The 13,639-nt window shown below is 40.4% G+C and overlaps 1 protein-coding gene across 5 annotated transcripts in view; it reads right to left on the reverse strand.

The window, feature by feature from the left end:
• slc4a4a (solute carrier family 4 member 4a) overlaps positions 1 to 13,639 on the reverse strand; it is a 423,147-nt gene that overhangs the window by 84,209 nt on the left and 325,299 nt on the right. For all 5 annotated transcript variants that reach the window (XM_064927355.1, XM_064927285.1, XM_064927513.1 and 2 more), the window contains 2 exons: positions 8,980 to 9,113; positions 6,905 to 7,179 (listed from right to left, as the gene is read on the reverse strand). In XM_064927355.1, coding sequence (XP_064783427.1) covers positions 6,905 to 7,179; positions 8,980 to 9,113 — 409 coding nt within the window. The remainder of the gene's footprint in view (positions 1 to 6,904; positions 7,180 to 8,979; positions 9,114 to 13,639) is intronic.

Here is a 13,639-nt window from a genome sequence, read left to right on the forward strand (position 1 = left end):
ACCTAATCATTACAAAACTTCTATTCAAACTAATAAGCCACAAGTAGCAAATAAGCCATTACATATTTTGTTAAACAAATTATACACTCGCTCACTAACCTCCATACAAAAACTCCTCGCTTGGTGAGTGAAATAAAAAATTAATTAAAAAAAACACCTGCTGGAGAAGACAGATTTTGGGCCCAATTACACCTCTCGCTCTTCTTCTCTGCTAACGTCCACAACCTGGCACCTTTGAAACATTTTTATCTCTGTGGTCACATGAAGAACCAACACCTCTCCAACCTCAACAACACAGTGGTTATTTCCATCACCTTCTACAAAAGTATTGTTGAGACTATTCCACCTAATTCACTGTAGTATTCACTTTACGACTATTTCTCATGCTTTATCTCTGCAAGATAATGAGCAATATATTACTGTTCTTCTCCTTTTCTTTCTTACTACAGCATCACTTTAACTATTTTGCTTGTTTCATTATAGACTACAGCATCACTTTGACTATTTAATGTGTTTCACTACAGTATAATGTTGACGATTCACTTGTTTCACAACAGACTGCAGTATCATTTTGAATATTTCACCTTTTTCATTAACTATAGTATGTGACCCGATTCAGGAAACTTGGCGAATGTCTCAAGCCACGACTTCACAGGAGAGCTGTTTGAACGTAAAACATTTTTTTAAATCAAAATACGTTTTTTTGGCAGAAATGCCTTCTTGAACATGTGAACTTCCATGTGCCTTAATAACAAACTTGTATGCCATTGGTAAATTACAAGCCTTGTTGGTTTAGCCACAGAAAAAGTTGGCAATCTTCACAGTAGCTAAGATTGGCTAAGATAATGAGTGGGCTGGACATGCCGAGAGAGAAGTTCGGATTGGTCTGCCATATTGAAGGCTTCTGTCTATTTGAGCTCGTCAATCTGGGTTGGTAATCCTGTCAAACACTGCTTTTCTTTTATATATTGTGTAGTGGAACTGCATAAGTGTTGCTCTCCATTTTCTGGAGGATCAAGTTTTGTAATCAGTGGAATTCGAGTATGATAGCTAAAGAGATGGAGAAAACACCTGTCTCCGGATTACAAAACACCTGTCTCCGGATTACAAAGCACCTGTTTCCAGATTACAAAACACCTGTCTCCTGATTACAAAACACCTGTCTCTGGGTTACAAAACACCTGTCTCTGGGTTACAAAACACCTGTCTCTGGATTACAAAACACCCGTCTCTGGATTACAAAACACCTGTCTCTGGATTACATCTTCAGGGCAACCATGGTATGGCATTCCTGACAGGTAGAAGCATCCATGATGTATGGTGATAAATGCAGGTAAGATAGTCTAGCGTTAGCTAGCTACATTTTCAGATATGACACGTTTTCGAATTTTGACAGAAAGTGGTTTCATTTCAAGCTAAAGTGTACTGTTAGCTAGCTAGCTAACATTAGCTGACTGGCTCCCTAGCTGACATTATTATTCTCTCCCAGAGCCATTTGCTTGTCTAGTTAGAACCTAATGTTAGCTAGCTAATACTGAACATGGTTAGTTAGCTCCCAGCACTGTGGCATTGATTCTACTTTGTTCATTGTTGTTTAACTAGCTAATGTTAGCTGGCTGGCTTGTTAGCTAACATTACATGACCTGTGTGGTCGTAAACATTGTTTACCTAGCTAGGTTCATTGTTTACCGAGCTAGCTAGCTATATGTCTTAAAATAAGACAAAGAGGAGCTCTTCACTAGATACCAAAACATTCAACAGGTGATTTTCATAAACGTGAGTTTACAAGTTGATCACCTTTCAAAGCATAATTACTTTCCCATTGTTCCTCAAATGCAGTGAAAGATATACAATTTTGTAGCTCTGAGTCTCTACTTTTATCCAATGTAAAAAACACCATTTCACATTTTGCTACATCAGACCGAAACCAGGTGGTGAGTCACGAATACTTTTGACTATTTGACTTGTTTCACTACAGACTGCAGTATAGTTTTGACTATTTCACAGATCCACAGATGATCCAATCTCTATTGCACTCCACACTGCCCTTCCCTACCTGGACAAAAGGAACACCGACGTGAGAATGCTATTCGTTGACTACAGCTCAGCTTTCAACACCATAGTGCCCTCAAAGCTCATCACTAAGCTAAGGATCCTGGGACTAAACACCTCCCTCTGCAACTGGATCCTGGACTTGGATCCTGACGGGCCGCCCCCAGGTGGTGAGGGTAGGTAACAACACATCTGCCATGCTGATCCTCAACACTGGAGCCCCCCAGGAGTGCGTGCTTCGTCCCCTCCTGTACTCTCTGTTCACCCACGACTGTATGGCCAGGCACAACTCCAACACCAGAATAACAACTTATCCCTCAAGACTAAGGAGATGATTGTGGACCACAGGAAAAGGAGGACCGAGCCCCCATTATCATCGACGGGGCTGTAGTGGTGCAGGTTGAGAGCTTCAAGTTCCTTGGTGTCCACATCACCAACAAATTAGAATAGTCCGAACACACCAAGACTGTCGTGAAGAGGGCACGACAAAGCCTATTCCCCCTCAGGAAACTAAAAAGATTTGGTATGGGTCCTGAGATCCTCAAAATGTTCTACAGCTCCAACATCGAGAGCATCCTGACTGGTTGCATCACTGTCTGGTATGGCAATGGCTTGGCCTCCGACCGCAAGGCACTACAGAGGGTAGTGAATACGGCCCAGTGCATCACTGGGGCAAAGCTGCCTGCCATCCAGGACCTCTACACCAGGCGGTGTCAGAGGAAGGCCCTAATAATTGTCAAAGACCCCTGCCACCCCAGTCATAGACTGTTCTCTCTATTACGGCATGGCAAGCGGTACCGGAGTGCCAAGTCTAGGACAAAAAGGCTTCTCAACAGTTTTTACCCCCAAGCCATTAGACTCCTGAACAGGTAATCAAATGGTTACCCGGACTATTTGCATAGTGTGCCCCCCCAACTTCTCTTTTCAGCTGCTGCTACTCTCTGTTATCATATATGCATAGTCACATTAGCTATACATTCATGTACATACTACCTCAAAACTACCTCAACCAGTGCTCCTGCACATTGGCTAACCGGGCTATCTGCATTGTGCCCCGCCACCCACTAATTCAATTAAATCCAAGGGGCTTTATTAGCATGGGAAACATATGTTAACATAGCCAAAGCAAGTGAGGTAGATAATATTAAAAGTGAAATAAACAATAAAAAACCATCCGACAATAAACGCTACTGCTACTCTCTGTCCATCATATATGCATGTCACTGTATATAGCTTCGCTACTGTATATAGCCTGTCTTTTTACTGTTGTTTTATTGTTTTAAATCAAATCAAATCAAATTTTATTTGTCACATACACATGGTTAGCAGATGTTAATGCGAGTGTAGCGAAATGCTTGTGCTTCTAGTTCCGACAATGCAGTAATAACCAACAAGTAATCTAACTAACAATTCCTAAACTACTGTCTTATACACAGTGTAAGGGGATAAAGAATATGTACATAAGGATATGTGAATGAGTGATGGTACAGAGCAGCATAGGCAAGATACAGTAGATGGTATCGAGTACAGTATATACATATGAGATGAGTATGTAAACAAAGTGGCATAGTTAAAGTGGCTAGTGATACATGTATTACATAAGGATGCAGTCGATGATATAGAGTACAGTATATACGTATGCATATGAGATGAGTATGTAAACAAAGTGGCATAGTTAAAGTGGCTAGTGATACATGTATTACATAAGGATGCAGTCGATGATATACCTGCCTATTGTTCACCTAATAACTTTTTTGCACTGTTGAGCCTGAAAGTAAGCATTTCACTGTAACCTGTTGTATTCGGCGCACGTGACAAATAAACTTTGATTTGATTTGTTTCACTACAGACTACAGTATCATTTTAACAATTGAATTTGTTTCACTAGAGCAGTTGTCACCAACCGGTCGACCATGATCGACTTGTCGAACGCCAACCATTTCTATAAAAAAAAACAACGATAAAGCTTTATGTTCCTATTGTTGTATTCGTCTCGGCTGTTAAGAAGGTGCAGCCAATTCAGCTGCCCTGCGCGCCGGGTAGGCAAACTGTTGCCATTTCATGTGTCTGACTGAAGGTACAAACTCTGACTTCCTGTTTGCCCCGGAGATGAAATCAAGTGCACTATAGGCCTACCCCTGGCCAATCAGATTGCTCAGATGACCGAGTCTGCAGTAAAGTAGAAGGCATGAAAGAAAGCTACGGCAAAATTGACACTGTGAGCGAATACAGAGACTGTTAACGAATACAGCAAAGAGCTGCTGTTTTGATGGAGTTCTTGCTTAAGTTCTTACTCAGCACTGTCTACACTTTGTATTCAACACCTTTCTAAGCCATAAAATGTGTGTTCTTCCTATTTCCACTCAGCGCTACAACAAGCACTGCAGCAGTAATGAACGAGTAGGAAAGTGTCTCTATAGGCTTGCGTTGTTGTTATTAGCGGCTTGGGTCTTTTTAATATCAAGGAATATTTCACTTTCTCTGTTAATAGGAGTAACAACATGAATTTGAGCATGAGGCTGAAATAATGCGTTACGACTCGATTTTCGCCATCATCTGGATAACTGTGTCCCTTTTTGCTCAGTGGAGGAAAGGGAGAGCGGAGGGATGTTGAGAGACGAACCCTCAGTCTGCTGCTCTCTCCCTCTTCTGCGCCTCTCGACATCCCTCCACTGAGACTGACCAACAGATGTCGGCACCATCAGCCCAGTAAAATAAAAAGCTAATTATTTAAATGTATGCTCACTCAGCTGTTCCTCACAAGTAATACAACAATGGATCTATTACCGGTGTGATCATTTACCCTACCTCAAATTTTGAAATATAATTTTAATAAATGCCCCAAACAACAATGCATTGGCAGGTAAATTCAAGCAAAGCCAGTATGCGGTGATAATGTATTGGGCCTATAGCTTACTGCACAAACCTCATTGCTACAGAACTGTTTTTAATTGGTTAAAGGTGTGTAGACTTCCATTTTTTAAGTCATGTTACTAAAAAATCAGAGTGGTAGATCTCAACATGCATTTTGACTCAGAAAAGGTTGGTGACCACTGCACTACAGTATCATTGACAATTTCACTTGTTTCAATACATACAGACTATAGTATGATTTTGACTGTTTCACTAGAGACTACAATATAATTTTGACAATTTCACTTGTTTCACGACAGTATCATTTTGACTATTTCATTTTGACTAGAGTATCTGTGACCATCTCACCAGTTTGAATGCAGTATATTTGTGACTATTCCCCTCCAGATGCGATGTGTATAGTCTAAAGGTTATTCCTGCAGGGTGAACACCAGGACACAATCATTCTGCAAGCTAAGGCCCTTTCAGGAATGTAATGTGATCTTATGACTGTGGTCCTGACTCCTGATTCTCCTTCAGTAACCATAACTCATAACCCTAACCTCATCGTAAAGGGAGAAAACAACAGCTATGAGAGATATTCAGTAAGTGTATATATGATGTTATCCTTTCTTCAGAGCATTGCATCTGTATGTGTTTATAGCAACAACCCTGAAAAGCAGCAGAATGCTGACATGTTTCAGCTTGCTTATGTGAGAATCTAGCATGCATCAGTCTTCTGAAACACTGGTTGGTTCATTTACTTCCCACTGGTCTGAATTTCCCCTCCTCCTTCTGGTATGATGCCCCATACGGCTTAGCTCAGCCATGCATAGGAGCTTAACTATGACAGACACACACAAACTTTGAACAAGGAAGAGCTCGGATTGTTGTTTTGAAAGTTTTGAAAGTCTCAGAAAAAGTGTTCTGTTGAAAAGTTTGGTTACTGGCTACCTTTTGAATTTGGATCCTGCAATGCAGTTAGCCTCAGTTGCTGGGACCGCTACTATCTGTCCAAGGATCATGCCAACCAAAGGTCTGAAGAGCTGCTGGGCGTAGCAGCTAGCCTAACTGCAACTACAGTAGCTATCAAGCTAGCCAGGTTTCCTTGACAGCTTGAACAGAGCTCGTGACGCAGTTAGCCATTGTGGCTCAGACCATGGATTGTACCAGGCTTGTGGCTGTCTAAATCCCTGCTGTTTGTTTTAATCTGCCTTGGGACCTACCCTGTCTGGAACTGTGTGGAGTACCAGCGTTAGCCTACATTGCTACCATGGTATCCAAAGCCAGAGGTGTGAGTAATGGAGAGGACAGTGTGTCTTTATCACAGGTGAAGGATATTTCAAACAAACAAAAAGGATTCTACAAACAGTTGTTACAACAGGATATAACTTTAACAGCTCTGTCCAAATACTGATGGACTCAACAAAATAATGGACGATCTGGCTTGAGAGGTCCTTAAAAACAGTTTGCACTGCTCAGAAGGAAAGGTGGATGTCCTGAAATGGAAATTCCCCAAGATGACAACAAACTGGAAGTCAACATGAGATGACATCAGCACTGTCTGTGAATCATTATTACAGATGACTGGGAAAACAGACTATCTAGAGGGACAATCCAGGAGAAATAGTATTGTTGTGGATGACATACCAGTCTTCACATGAACTGGGCAGAGTCTGACGAGAAAGTGAGAAAAATATTTTCTGAAAAGCTGCAGATGGATAATACAAAGATTGAGGTGGAGCGCACCGACTTGTCTGGAATACCTGTAACCAACCTAGGTGACAGACCCAGGCCGATAGTGGTCAAGTTCCTGAGGTTTAAGGACAAGATGACTGTGCTGCAGAGAGCCAAGAACTTCAGAGGAACCAACATTTTCCTCAATTAGGACTTTTCTGAAGCCTATCCCAGCCATGAAAGCTTAAGTTGGTAGGTAGGTCTTACCTAATATGGTAGGGGCTATACACATACAGTGGGTAGTTGAGTAGGTAGGTCTTACCTAAGATGGTAGGAGCCATACACATACAGTCATACTGGGTGACATAGTCAATCTGGTAGTCAGAGTTGATGGGGTAGTAATCAGCCAGCTTCAGCATCTTCTTGAAGGCATCATAGATGAAGATGAAGGATATGAGGCAGGAGAAGCCCTCCTCTGTGAATCGGGTGAAGTACTGAACCATGTAGCTGGCATCAGTAGCAACCAGCAGCAGACAAAAGAACGCAGACCACAGACCAATCCACAGCCGGAACTCCAGATAGTCAAAGTCATTGTCTCTGGAGGAGAAAGGAGAAAGACAGGAATAGAGAGAGGTACATGGTTAGATAGAACTCTCGGTAGTCAAAGTCATTGTACATGGTTAGTTAGAACTCCAGATTGTCAAGTCATTGTACATGGTTAGTTAGAACTCCAGATAGTCAAAGTCATTGTACATGGTTAGTTAGAACTCCAGATTGTCAAGTCATTGTACATGGTTAGTTAGAACTCTAGGTAGTCAAAGTCATTGTACATGGTTAGTTAGAACTCCAGATAGTCAAGTCATTGTACATGGTTAGTTAGAACCCTAGGTAGTCAAAGTCATTGTACATGGTTAGTTAGAACTTCAGATAGTCAAGTCATTGTACATGGTTAGTTAGAAATCTAGGTAGTAAAGTAATTGTACATGGTTATTTAGAACTCTAGGTAGTCAAAGTAATTGTACATGGTTAGTTAGAACTCTAGGTAGTCAAAGTCATTGTACATGGTTAGTTAGAACCCTGGGTAGTCAAAGTCATTGTACATGGTTAGTTAGAACTCTAGGTAGTCAAGTCATTGTACATGGTTAGTTAGAACTCCAGATAGTCAAGTCATTGTACATGGTTAGTTAGAACTCTAGGTAGTCAAAGTCATTGTACATGGTTAGTTAGAACTCTAGGTAGTCAAGTCATTGTACATGGTTAGTTAGAACTCTAGGTAGTCAAAGTCATTGTACATGGTTAGTTAGAACTCTAGGTAGTCAAGTCATTGTACATGGTTAGTTAGAACTCCAGATAGTCAAGTCATTGTACCTGGTTAGTTAGAACTCCAGATAGTCAAAGTCATTTACATGGTTAGTTAGAAGTCATTGTACCTGGTTAGATAGAACTCCAGATAGTCAAAGTCATTTACATGGTTAGTTAGAACTCTTGGTAGTCAAGTTATTGTACATGGTTAGTTAGAACTCTAGGTAGTCAAGTAATTGTACATGGTTAGTTAGAACTCTAGGTAGTCAAAGTCATTGTACATGGTTAGTTAGAACTCTAGGTAGTCAAAGTAATTGTACATGGTTAGTTAGAACTCCAGAGAGTCAAGTCATTGTACATGGGTAGTTAGAACTCCAGAGAGTCAAGTCATTGTACATGGTTAGTTAGAACTCCAGAGAGTCAAGTCATTGTACATGGTTAGTTAGAACTCTAGGTAGTCAAAGTCATTGTACATGGTTAGTTAGAACTCTAGGTAGTCAAGTCATTGTACATGGTTAGTTAGAACTCCAGATAGTCAAGTCATTGTACCTGGTTAGTTAGAACTCCAGATAGTCAAAGTCATTTACATGGTTAGTTAGAACTCTTGGTAGTCAAGTTATTGTACATGGTTAGTTAGAACTCTAGGTAGTCAAGTAATTGTACATGGTTAGTTAGAACTCTAGGTAGTCAAAGTCATTGTACATGGGTAGTTAGAACTCTAGGTAGTCAAAGTCATTGTACATGGTTAGTTAGAACTCTAGGTAGTCAAAGTAATTGTACATGGTTAGTTAGAACTCCAGAGAGTCAAGTCATTGTACATGGGTAGTTAGAACTCCAGAGAGTCAAGTCATTGTACATGGTTAGTTAGAACTCCAGAGAGTCAAGTCATTGTACATGGGTAGTTAGAACTCCAGAGAGTCAAGTCATTGTACATGGTTAGTTAGAACTCCAGAGAGTCAAGTCATTGTACATGGGTAGTTAGAACTCTAGGTAGTCAAAGTAATTGTACATGGTTAGTTAGAACTCCAGATAGTCAAGTCATTGTACATGGTTAGATAGAACCCTATGATTGCGAGGTAAAGTGAAGATCCTAACTTGCTGAAGTTGAAGAGCAGCCTCTCGAAGACCAGAACAGGTCCAGTGCTGCTGAGGATGGTGAGAGGCTGGCCAGCCAGCAGACAGAAGATCCCTCCAGATACCGCCGTGCCCAGGAAGCTCTCCAACACACCCTGGAGTAAACAGTAGAACACAGTAGAGCAGATCTTTAAAACATTAGAACACAGCTTTATGCGCTATAACACATCTATAGTGCATTATAACATAGTGTAACCCCAACACAGAAGCAGAGCATAAGAGTACAGCAGGGAGTTGAACTGTGCTCATGGTGGTGGGCTACAGAGGACAGGAAAGGGGTGAGAGGGCTTCCTGCCCAAGAGGAAATATCTGTTCTCTCTCTGAAACTTCACTGTCATCCAACTAGGAACGGGAGGGGCACTGGCAGGAGGTTTTAGTAAAAATACAAATGTCTGAAACACATTCTGGGGGAAAACGATCTTAATCGACATTGAAATAACTAAAATAAATTATATACTCTTCAATCTGTCCAGCTTGCTAAACATCATCAAAAGCTAGGCTGTCAAGAGGGCATGGATAATTCAAATCCAAGTGATGGATAGAGTACTATATTTTGCTAATTTTAGCCAATGAGGAAATATAATTATTTTTAAATAGGGTACCTCCAGACCACAGTGAAAACTGAATTTGGCGAATTGGGAAAAATGAGTTTGACAATCCTGATCTTCATCCTAATAGTTTAACACCCCTGATGATACCCCTGATCAACATCCTGACAGTTTAACACCCCTGATCTACATCCTGATTGTTTAACACCCCTGATGATACCCCTGATCTACATCATAATAGTTTAACATCCCTGATGATACCCCTGATCTACATCCTGACAGTTTAACACCCCTGATGATACCCCTGATCTACATCATAATAGTTTAACATCCCTGATGATACCCCTGATCTACATCCTGACAGTTTAACACCCCTGATGATACCCCTGATCTACATCCTAATAGTTTAACATCCCCGATAATACCCCTGATCTACATCGTAATAGTTTAACATCCCTGATGATACCCCTGATCTACATCCTAATAGTTTAACACCCCTGATCTACATCCTGATTGTTTAACACCCCTGATCTACATCCTGATTGTTTAACACCCCTGATCTACATCATAATAGTTTAACACCCCTGATCTACATCCTGATAGTTTAACTCCCCTGATCTACATCCTGATAGTTTAACACCCCTGATCTACATCATGATAGTTTAACATCCCTGATGATACCCCTGATCTACATCATAATAGTTTAACATCCCTGATGATACCCCTGATCTACATCCTGATTGTTTAACACCCCTGATGATACCCCTGATCTACATCATAATAGTTTAACACCCCTGATGATACCCCTGATCAACATCCTGACAGTTTAACACCCCTGATCTACATCCTGATTGTTTAACACCCCTGATGATACCCCTGATCTACATCCTGACAGTTTAACACCCCTGATCTACATCCTGATTGTTTAACACCCCTGATGATACCCCTGATCTACATCATAATAGTTTAACATCCCTGATGATACCCCTGATCTACATCCTAATAGTTTAACAACCCTGATGATACCCCTGATCTACATCCTGATTGTTTAACACCCCTGATGATACCCCTGATCTACATCATAATAGTTTAACATCCCTGATGATACCCCTGATCTACATCCTGACAGTTTAACACCCCTGATGATACCCCTGATCTACATCATAATAGTTTAACATCCCTGATGATACCCCTGATCTACATCCTGACAGTTTAACACCCCTGATGATACCCCTGATCTACATCCTAATAGTTTAACATCCCCGATAATACCCCTGATCTACATCGTAATAGTTTAACATCCCTGATGATGCCCCTGATCTACATCCTAATAGTTTAACATCCCTGATCTACATCCTAATAGTTTAACACCCCTGATCTACATCCTAATAGTTTAACACCCCTGATCTACATCCTGATTGTTTAACACCCCTGATCTACATCCTAATAGTTTAACACCCCTGATCTACATCCTGATTGTTTAACACCCCTGATCTACATCCTAATAGTTTAACACCCCTGATGATACCCCTGATCTACATCCTAATAGTTTAACATCCCTGATGATACCCCTGATCTACATCCTAATAGTTTAACACCCCTGATCTACATCATAATAGTTTAAAACCCCTGATCTACATCATAATAGTTTAACACCCCTGACCTACAACCTGATTGTTTAACACCCCTGATCTACATCATAATAGTTTAACACCCCTGATCTACATCATAATAGTTTAACACCCCTGATCTACATCCTAATAGTTTAACACCCCTGATGATACCCCTGATCTACATCCTAATAGTTTAACATCCCTGATGATACTCCTGATCTACATCCTAATAGTTTAACATCCCTGATTATACCCCTGATCAACATCATGATAGTTTAACACCCCTGATGAAACCCCTGATCTACATCCTAATAGTTTAACACCCCTGATCTACATCCTGACTGTTTAACACCCCTGATCTACATCATAATAGTTTAACACCCCTGATGATACCCCTGATCTACATCCTAATAGTTTAACACCCCTGATGAAACCCCTGATCTACATCCTAATAGTTTAACACCCCTGATCTACATCATAATAGTTTAACACCCCTGATGATACCCCTGATCTACATCCTAATAGTTTAACACCCCTGATGATACCCCTGATCTACATCCTAATAGTTTAACATCCCTGATCTACATCCTAATAGTTTAACACCCCTGATCTACATCCTAATATTTTAACACCCCTGATCTACATCCTAATAGTTTAACACCCCTGATCTACATCCTAATAGTTTAACACCCCTGATCTACATCCTAATAGTTTAACACCCCTGATCTACATCCTAATAGTTTAACACCCCTGATCTACATCATGATAGTTTAACACCCCTGTTCTACATCATAATAGTTTAACACCCCTGATTTACATCCTGATTGTTTAACACCCCTGATCTACATCATAATAGTTTAACACCCCTGTTCTACATCATAATAGTTTAACACCCCTGATGATACCCCTGATCAACATCATGATAGTTTAACACCCCTTATCTACAACCTGATTGTTTAACACCCCAGATCTACATCATAATAGTTTAACACCCCTGATGATACCCCTGATCAACATCCTAATAGTTTAACACCCCTGATCTACATCATAATAGTTTAACACCCCTGATGATACCCCTGATCAACATCATGATAGTTTAACACCCCTTATCTACAACCTGATTGTTTAACACCCCAGATCTACATCATAATAGTTTAACACCCCTGATGATACCCCTGATCTACATCCTGATTGTTTAACACCCCAGATCTACATCATAATAGTTTAACACCCCTGATCTACATCCTAATAGTTTAACACCCCTGATTATACCCCTGATCAACATCATGATAGTTTAACTCCCCTGATGATACCCCTGATCTACATCCTAATAGTTTAACACCCCTGATCTACATCATAATAGTTTAACACCCCTGATCTACATCCTAATAGTTTAACACCCCTGATCTACATCAGAATAGTTTAAAACCCCTGATCTACATCAGAATAGTTTAAAACCCCTGATCTACATCCTAATAGTTTAACACCCCTGATCTACATCCTGATTGTTTAACACCCCTGATGATACTCCTGATCTACATCCTAATAGTTTAACATCCCTGATTATACCCCTGATCAACATCATGATAGTTTAACACCCCTGATGAAACCCCTGATCTACATCCTAATAGTTTAACATCCCTGATGATACTCCTGATCTACATCCTAATAGTTTAACATCCCTGATTATACCCCTGATCAACATCATGATAGTTTAACACCCCTGATGAAACCCCTGATCTACATCCTAATAGTTTAACACCCCTGATCTACATCCTAATAGTTTAACACCCCTGATGATACCCCTGATCTACATCCTAATAGTTTAACACCCCTGATCTACATCCTGATTGTTTAACACCCCTGATCTACATCCTAATAGTTTAACACCCCTGATGATACCCCTGATCTACATCCTAATAGTTTAACATCCCTGATCTACATCCTAATAGTTTAACACCCCTGATCTACATCCTAATAGTTGAACACCCCTGATCTACATCCTAATAGTTTAACACCCCTGATCTACATCCTAATAGTTTAACACCCCTGATCTACATCCTGATTGTTTAACACCCCTGATCTACATCCTAATAGTTTAACACCCCTGATGATACCCCTGATCTACATCCTAATAGTTTAACATCCCTGATCTACATCCTAATAGTTTAACACCCCTGATCTACATCCTAATAGTTTAACACCCCTGATCTACATCCTAATAGTTTAACACCCCTGATCTACATCATGATAGTTTAACACCCCTGTTCTACATCATAATAGTTTAACACCCCTGATTTACATCCTGATTGTTTAACACCCCTGATCTACATCATAATAGTTTAACACCCCTGTTCTACATCATAATAGTTTAACACCCCTGATGATACCCCTGATCAACATCATGATAGTTTAACACCCCTTATCTACAACCTGATTGTTTAACACCCCAGATCTACA

The sequence above is a fragment of the Oncorhynchus masou genome, chromosome 1 (assembly GCF_036934945.1).
Source record: "Oncorhynchus masou masou isolate Uvic2021 chromosome 1, UVic_Omas_1.1, whole genome shotgun sequence".
In the NCBI taxonomy this organism is placed as follows: Eukaryota; Metazoa; Chordata; class Actinopteri; order Salmoniformes; family Salmonidae; genus Oncorhynchus; species Oncorhynchus masou.